The sequence below is a fragment of the Candida tropicalis genome (assembly GCF_000006335.3).
Source record: "Candida tropicalis MYA-3404 genomic scaffold supercont3.1, whole genome shotgun sequence".
NCBI lineage: Eukaryota > Fungi > Ascomycota > Pichiomycetes > Serinales > Debaryomycetaceae > Candida > Candida tropicalis.
The window spans coordinates 464,356-473,237 of NW_003020038.1; the positions used below are offsets into that span (position 1 = coordinate 464,356).

An 8,882-nucleotide genomic window follows, 5' to 3' on the forward strand; every position below is an offset into this window, starting at 1 on the left:
AAGATACTGTATTTTATATGGCGAATGCACGTAATTATTCTTTTTTTTTTTTTTTATTTGGCCACATGTACACGTATTTCTTATGTTAGCGACGCGGTGAACCACGACTAGACGCGTGTCACAATTTTTTTTTTCTTCTTTTTAAGTTTCATCGACAAAATAAAAAAAAAAAATCTCAAGTTTTACAATTTTTACTTTCTTTTCACTTTCTTTCTTTTTCTTACCATTCTTTTAATCAACTAATCAATCAATTGATTTAATTGTTTAACTAATTATTTATTTATAGATTATATTATCATTTTTGTCATGTTAGAAGGTAAATTTGCTGATGCTTCTTTATTAAAGAAAATTGTTGAAGCCATCAAGGATTCCGTCAAGAAATGTAATTTCAATTGTTCAGAACACGGTATTACTGTTCAAGCTGTTGATGATTCTCGTGTTTTATTGGTCTCATTATTAGTTTCAGTTTCTTCATTTGAAGAATATAGATGTGATAGAGAAGTTACTTTGGGTGTCGATTTGGAAAGTTTTAGTAAAATTATTAAAACTGCCAATAATGATGATATGTTGACTCTTATGGCTGATGACTCTCCAGATCAACTTGTGACTGTTCTTGAAGATCCTACAAAAGATAGAATTAGTGAATATTCTTTGAAATTGATTGATTTTGATTCAGAATTCTTACAAATTGAAGATATGGAATATGATGCTGTTGTAAATATGCCAAGTGTTGATTTTGCTAAACTTGTAAGAGATTTGAAAACTATCAGTGAATCTTTACGTCTTGTTGTTACTAAAGATTCTATTAAATTCACTTCTGAAGGTGAAAATGGTTCTGGTAGTGTCGTTGTTAAAGGTAGTTCTGAAAATGGAGATAGTAGTGTTAGTATTCATTTGGATGATCCTGTTGATTTAACTTTTGGTTTGAAATATTTGAATGATATTGTTAAAGCTTCTACTTTGTCCACTAATGTCACCATTAAAATGGCTGATAAAACACCAGCTTTATTTGAATTCAAAATGGAAAGTGGTGGTTATTTGAGATACTACTTGGCTCCAAAATTCGATGACGAAGAATAGATTTATTTAGATGATGTAAAACAATAGGAGGAAATAGTAGTTCTTTCCTTCTTATTTGATTGTAATATAGTGATTTAATTTTTTCTTTTTTTTTTTGATTATTAATTTTTAAATTGTTCCCCATATTTATCTAACTGATTTGAAACTTTGTAGTAGTTCTTCTTTTTTCATTTATTTCTTTGATTATACTAATATACAACTGTACACATATTGTTTAAATAAAATCTTTAGCTACTTTTCTTATCATACATTTCTTTACCCCATTTATATAAATCTTTTTTTAATCTATCAGCTCTAACCAAACCATTTCTCAACAGGGTTAAATTTTTAATATATTCATGTTGTCTTTGAATACTAACTTGAAGATAATTTATAAGTTCTTCTTTTAATGGATCATTAGCTTCTAAACTCTGTTGATAAGTTTCATATCTTTTTAAAGCAGTAGGTAAAGCAAAAAATGGATCAGCTGAATTTTCTTCATCATCTTCAAATTCATCAATACTTTTATCTTTTGAATTAATTTTTTTAGTTTTTTCTTCATCTAATGAATGATCATAATCTTTTAATCCTAAATTCTCTTCCAATAAATAAAACCAATCTTCACCATTTAAAACTTGCAATAATTTATTTAACCAATTTAAATTATTTTGTTCAATTTCAATTAATTCAATCAATTCATAAGCTAATTTTGATAATGTTTGCAGTTTATAAGTTTTTGAAATTGCCGGATGTGTGATTATTTCAGATGGATGATTTAAAGGGGATAATAATTCAACAATTCTTGATTTTTTCAAAGGATGAATATCTTCTTCATCTTCTTCATCACCTTCTTTTATTCCTTCTCCATATTCTAATTCTTGTTGATCTTGAGTTTGTTTTTCACCATATGTATCATTCCATTTTCGTTTATTTCGTAAATTATCACCTTCGATGCTTTCATTGGTTAAAACAACGTATTTCTTACCATTATATTCTGCAGTTTTAGGTTTTAAGGTACTCACGCCTGGTTGTAATTTACTTGTTGTAGACAACGACGATGACGATGATGATGTTAATTTTAAACCTCGATTGTAAACAGGTAATGTTTCTGTACCTTCAATTAATGGTTTATCCTTTGATGTGGATTCTAAAGTTTGTGCATTTCTACTAATTAAAGCTTGTTTAAATCGGGATATCACCTCAAGGGATGTACTATCTAACATTGTTATTATTGCTGTTGTGTAGGGGAATTTGATTAAAGGGGAATTTTGTGGTAAACTTTTGCTATTTCAACAATTTTGATACAACCAATGTTTTTTTTTCTTCTTCTTCTTCTTCAGTCTCTCCGCTGTAGGTGCTGCCACTTTTCTCTTTTTTGTTTATTACACACGACCAGTAGTCTGATTTGCTAATAAAAACTTTGCAGCACTTTATATGTTAACTAGTAAATGGGGGTGGGGGAGGAGGTTATGCAGGAAGTGAGTTTATAACAGTTTTATGATTAAAAAAGTTATATAAAGACAAATCAGGTGATCTCATTACACGTGCGGGTATTAATTGTTGCAACCATCACAACTAGTATTGCATCATACTACTAATATGATTAATCCAAAAAATATATATAGCAACACTGACCCGATAAGATTCTTCCCGTACAATACCCAATAAGTTGTGAAGTAAAATATACATTCTTTCAAACCGACAATCTTTAGCCGCAATTACCTTTGGTGGCAAAAAATATATAGACTATTCCTCATCGAATCACGTGACAAAGCAAGATTAGAAAGTGAATTTAACAAACTACTCATATGATAACTTTCCAAGGGAACCACTTTTTAGATAGGATTAATAAGAGCCATAGATCATTAAACTCTATAATCACGTGTCACTATTAAACCGTCAGTTCTATTTTTGTTGTATGTGTGTGTGTGTGTGTGTGTGTGTGTCAGAAAATCAAGGGGAAAAACTAGCAGCCTTAAACAAAAAAAAGAGAGAAAGGATCCTGTGCTCCATGGCTGTAAGATTTTTTTAATTTTTTTTTTTTTTTTTTGGTTGTCATTTTCCCTTATCAACCATTTGATTAACCAAAATCTATTCTTCTTTCTTTTTTGATATTACCAAACTATCACCAATACCTACCTCCAGTTTATCATTCAACTAATAAGAGAAGAAAAAAAAAGTATCCTATTGATTGATTTTTTATATTTTAGTTTCAGCGAAAAAGTTATCGTCATTTAATAGTAATAATAATAAGAAAAACCCCATAAAAAAAAACCAAATCCCACAATTCGTTAGTACATACATCTAATCCCACTTTAATAAATATATCATCCACTTTGAATAGTTACCGTCTATGTCAGAGATATCATATCTAACAATCAATAATGCCCATAATGGGATGTCCATTAAAATCACCAAACCAGTTCGATTTCATAATCTACCTGAATTCAAAAAATTCCTACAACAATCTTATCTGATTGATAATGTCGATAATTTATTTTTATTGACATCATTTGGTATTAAATTAAATTATAATTTAATTAACGATATAAATGAAGTGTTTGTGTATGATAAGAGATTATTTGCATCTAATGTTGACCCTTCTTTAATCAATCATTATTCCCAATCAGAAATTCAAATTAATGAACCAAAGAAATCTTCTTTGGGGAGTAACAGTAACCATGGACCTTTGAAGCAAAACATCACAAGCAATTTGAAAATCAATCAAGGTTGGGCAAGAGCTGTATCTCAGTATAGTTTAGTCATGGAGGAATATTGTCGACTGTTGATTAAACAAATCAATGTTATATTTAAATCATTAAATACAATATTTCAATTTGCTGGTAATTTTACCAGCAAATTGAGAAAAATTTTAATAACTTCTTCAATTATATAAAATTGATAAATTATAAGACATTGCATAAATCATGGGTTCAGAATTATCGCAAATTACAACTGTTTCCTAGTTTCAAAATAGGTAACACCACCGTTAAACTAAGTGACTATTTAAAGCAAGAAGAATTGAAATCCGCTTCTGATTATATTGAAAAGCATTTACCAACAATTGTTAAGAAATTTAACGATTTGAGTAAAGATATTAATAATGTGAATGATGATAAAGTGAAAGTGGACAAATTCATCGAGAGTTCGAGGAATGATTCTATTAAAAAGTTTAAAGATTTAGATTTGCAAGGTGCTTTGGAAACAATTCAATCAAACACTAAAAATATCGCCGATGATATTGAAAATTTAAGTCCTGGTGATTTACAACAAGTTTTCAAAACTCATCGAGACGTTTATTCTGCAACAATTTATGATAATGCTAGGATTATATATAAAGATCTACTTGAGTTGGAAAAATTCAAAGATAAGCTTATTCGCAATAGTTGTCAATTGTTTAATACCATTGCTAATGTTCAAATGAGAATGGTCAATGTTAAGACTGAAATGAGAAAGTTAGCTGAAGATGATGCTTCTAATGATCAACCCGAAGACGTTGGATCAGAAAATGACGAAGAAGGAAAGGTTAGTTACGAAACAATTAACAAAGTCAAGAAGCACGAAGATTATTTATCCCTTACAATTGACATGCCATTATTATTTGGATTTGCCCTTATTGAAAAACGACGTCAATTTGAATGGTCTGATTTCTATTCCAAGGGGATAATAAACAACGCAAGTGAACAATTCTCTACAATAATTGAACATGAAAAGCTATTTCGAGGAATTTGGTGGAAAAAATTTGGGACATTTTTATCATTGATTGATAACGAACCAGTGGCAACAACATTACCACATATCGATGTCACTCTTGTTTCAAACAAACAAGATAGTTTTAGTATATTACACGATTTGCCAATTGAAAGGGATGATATTATCAAATATATTTCGATAGTGGAGTCCTCTCGAGTGTCCAAGAATTTTGTTGAATTATTAAACAAAAATTTTAAAGATTTGATTAATTGTACTAACAATATGAAAAAAGTAACAAGGATAATTTCATCGTTAAGTACATTCACATCGTTTACGGATAATGACAAACTGAAGCATTTAGCTGATGAGGAAACTACTGATGAAGTAATTGATTTTGATTTGAATCTCATAAAGGGGTTGAAATCACGTATTAAGAAGCTTGAGAATTTGTTACATCAACAGCAGTATAGGAATTTGAATAATTGGCCAGTTATTCGAAATGGATCTAGCGTTTCTATGGATAACAAGATGAGTATGATTATCCAACCAAAAGCTGTTACACCACCAAGAACAGATCCAACTCAATTGTTGCTGCGTCGTGCATCCACTAAGGAGGCCGCCACCACTACAGGTGCTGGTGCTGGTGCTAGTACAATTAAACAATCACAAACGTTAGATTCTTCTGTCATCGACAAACACCTTGACAATATTCGACTCAAGAGATCAAACAACGAATTGCAATTAAAAAATGAAGAGTTATACGAACAAGTTAAATCCAAAGATGAGAAAATTGGTCAACTTGAAAAAGAGATCGAACTGATGAAAATAGAACATCAAAAGAAAATTGATGAGTTAATGAAACAACTAAATGATAAAGATGAAGAATTCCGAGTTTTCAAATTGGAGAATAAAATGGATCACAAAGAAGTTGAATCACTTAACAAGAAGTTGGCGACTAGGGATAGTCGAATTAGTGAATTGGAATCCAAGATTAGTCATTTTACTGATTTGACCACAACATCATCCAAAGAAGTTTCTGAATTGAATAAAACCATCACCAGTTTACGTAATGAATTGAATGATGCTATACATATGAAGAATGACTTATTATCCAACTTGTCTTCTAAAGAAGCCGAATTCACCAAAGAACGTAACCAATTTACTAGTGATATGAAGAACATGCAAACCAAATTGGATGAAGTTAGTGAAGATTATGAGAATTTAATGGAATTAACTCAAACCAAACAAAAGAGACATGATTTGTTGATCAATGACTTGAATAACGTGATTATAAACCTTATGAATGATATTAAACGAGTAATCCAAGAGATTTTCCAATACTTTTTGGAGTACTGTTTTGTATTGGAGTCCATGGGGTTGTTGTTGGTTAAAGAAGACAGTATATATAAGATTAAACGTGTTAAGGGATTAAAATCAAAGAGAAGCTCAAGCTTAGGTGAAGAAGACATTCTGGTTATGCTGCTTGATGTTCCAAATTCTAATGTTATTGAAGATATCGAAAAGGAGATGAGTTGGGTAGGCGGTATTCCACCATTGAGTTCAATATTGCCTGATAGTTATTCTTCTGGGAATGAAAGTGATTCTGTTGTCGACAGATATAATGATCAATCATTGAAATTAATTCAAGTATTTAATGATTTGTTTAAATTCGATTCTGAACAGGGAAACAAGTTTGACAAATTTTTAACCACAATGGCATTTAAATCCAATGTTCAATTACAAGAGGATAGTAGTAATACAACAAGGTTTTTCTTGAATGCGATTTCTAAAAGGTTCCGTGATGTTGAAGGATTTGCCAAACGTCAAACTAAGGAGAACAAAGTTAAAGAACAAGAAATGAAGAAATTGATGCATAAATTCAATAATAAAATCACCTTGAATGGATTTCAAGAAAATGATTTAGTTTTATTTTTACCAACAAGAATAGATCGACCAGATAATGAAATGGATCATGAAGATGAGAAATTCCAACCATGGGCAGCATTTAATATTGGAGCACCTCATTATTTTTTGAAAACTAATGAAATTATTGGTAAAGATTGGTTTATTGGTAGAGTTCGAAAAATTCTTGAATATCAAGTAACCGAAGAGAATTTTTCAAATTTGGATATTAATCCATTTCAATTAAGTGTTGGAGTTACTTGGTTTATGATTGAAGCTGATGAGGAGAAGACATGAAATCAACAATAAATTGTATGTATTAATCAGTTTCACTCTTTGTATATATATATATATATATATGTGTGTGTATGAGTATATATAAAAAGATTATTCAGGAACATTGTTGAACAAATAACTGACACTTTCCCCATTATGCAATCTTCTAATAGCTTCAGCTAAAGTAGAACTTATATCAATAATTTCAATTTTATCACATTTATCCATTTTATCTTGAACAGGTAAAGAATTTGTACAAACCACTTTTTCAATATTTGAATTATTCAATTTTTCAATAGCATCTTTTGAAAAAATCCCATGAGTTACTATACAAACGACTTTTTTAGCACCATTTTCCAATAAAACATCAGCAGCTTTACATAAAGTACCACAAGTATCAGCCATATCATCGACTAAAATACAAATTTTATCATTTACATCACCAACTAAAACCATTCTTGAAATTTCATTAGCTTTTTGTCTTTCTTTATGAATTAAAGCAAATTGAATATCTAATTTATCAGCTAATGAAGCAACTCTTTTAGCACCACCAGCATCAGGAGAAACCATAATAATATCTTTTGAATCATAATTTTCTTTAATATATCTTAAAGCTGTAGGTTCAGCATAAAGATTATCAACAGGAACATTAAAAAATCCTTGAATTTGAGAAGCATGTAAATCCATTGTAATAACATGATTACATCCAGCAGTTTGTAATAAATTTGCAATTAATTTTGCTGTTATTGGAGCTCTTGATTTATCTTTACGATCTTGTCTAGCATATGGATAACTTGGTATAACAACAGTAATTCTTCTTGCACTTGCTACTTTACATGCATTTATAATCATAAGTAATTCCATTATAAAATCATTAATTTTATCATATCCACATCCTGTTTGAATTATATATACATCTTCATCACGTACTGATTCTCCAATTGCAACGGCTGTTTCTTGATTAGTATATTGAAATGCTCCAATTCTAGCAATAGGTACTGATAATTTAGATGCTATTTTTTCACATAATTCAGGATGTGAATTACCTGCAATTAACTTAATTGAATTTTGACTATGTCCGTGCATAGGGGAGGTATGTTGGGTTTTGACTACGAGATGATGATGATGATGATGACAATGATGATGAGTTGATTGGAAAAGAAAAAAAAAAATTAATTAAAAATTTTTGTGATTTGTCGTACACATGGGGTCGACGACATTGAATAAATGTCGTGTATATACAGTTGGTAGCGCAAAAGTAACAACATCACGTGATTTTTATCATTCATTTTATACACACACATATATATATATATATATATATATATATATATATACCCTTGATATTTGTACTGTTACAATTCATCAATATTGTCAATTACTTGTAAGTAGAAATAATAAAAACTCATAATTTGTAAATGACCTTCAAATAATAATTTCTCATTAATAGTATGGATATTTGAATTTTTAGAATTGATATTTGGTTGATATCGATAAATATTTTCCGATAATCCCCAATAACTCTTAGTATCAGTATTACCAATAGCTAAATAAGGAGATACAATTATAGATGAATCATTTGAAGGAAATATTAAATCTTCAAATAAATATCTTAATGACCCACTATAAATTTCCCAACTTTTCCCATCAATTGGAGAAATTGGAGCAGGTTCAAGTACTTCATTAATTGTATAATTAAAATATCCATTAGTTGAATCAATTTGGAATTATTTCTTTATTATTTAATATAAATCCAAGATTATATTTTGAAGTAATTTTTAAAATATCTTTGTTTAAATTTTTCAATTATTGGATATTGATGATTGATCAATTGAAATTTCTTGAATTAATCAACATTGATACATGATCAGGTAATGCATTTGATTTAATTTCACCATTAATAATATCCACAGCTTGAGAGGATTTAATTAAATATTCAGTTTCTTCATTTG

General features: G+C 29.4%; 5 protein-coding genes across 5 annotated transcripts; 3 read left to right on the forward strand and 2 right to left on the reverse strand. All coding sequences in view use genetic code 12, as the record gives it.

Moving 5' to 3' along the window:
• Positions 1–306: 306 nt before the first annotated feature.
• On the forward strand, positions 307–1,080 carry POL30 (proliferating cell nuclear antigen; the record flags this gene model as incomplete). The annotated part of the gene is made up of 1 exon (XM_002545387.1): positions 307–1,080. One exon carries the CDS (start codon positions 307–309, stop codon positions 1,078–1,080), a length of 774 nt encoding a protein of 257 aa, XP_002545433.1.
• Positions 1,081–1,307: 227 nt separating this feature from the next.
• CTRG_00215 (uncharacterized protein) lies at positions 1,308–2,282 on the reverse strand (the record flags this gene model as incomplete). Its single annotated transcript, XM_002545388.1, has 1 exon — positions 1,308–2,282. The coding sequence occupies one exon, from the start codon at positions 2,280–2,282 to the stop codon at positions 1,308–1,310; it is 975 nt and encodes a 324-aa protein (XP_002545434.1).
• A 1,130-nt stretch (positions 2,283–3,412) lies between these two features.
• On the forward strand, positions 3,413–3,955 carry CTRG_00216 (uncharacterized protein; the record flags this gene model as incomplete). Its single annotated transcript, XM_002545389.1, has 1 exon — positions 3,413–3,955. The coding sequence occupies one exon, from the start codon at positions 3,413–3,415 to the stop codon at positions 3,953–3,955; it is 543 nt and encodes a 180-aa protein (XP_002545435.1).
• Positions 3,956–4,479: 524 nt separating this feature from the next.
• CTRG_00217 (autophagy protein) lies at positions 4,480–6,951 on the forward strand (the record flags this gene model as incomplete). The annotated part of the gene is made up of 1 exon (XM_002545390.1): positions 4,480–6,951. One exon carries the CDS (start codon positions 4,480–4,482, stop codon positions 6,949–6,951), a length of 2,472 nt encoding a protein of 823 aa, XP_002545436.1.
• Positions 6,952–7,041: 90 nt separating this feature from the next.
• On the reverse strand, positions 7,042–8,016 carry CTRG_00218 (ribose phosphate diphosphokinase subunit; the record flags this gene model as incomplete). Its single annotated transcript, XM_002545391.1, has 1 exon — positions 7,042–8,016. One exon carries the CDS (start codon positions 8,014–8,016, stop codon positions 7,042–7,044), a length of 975 nt encoding a protein of 324 aa, XP_002545437.1.
• Between the last annotated feature and the right edge of the window lie 866 nt (positions 8,017–8,882).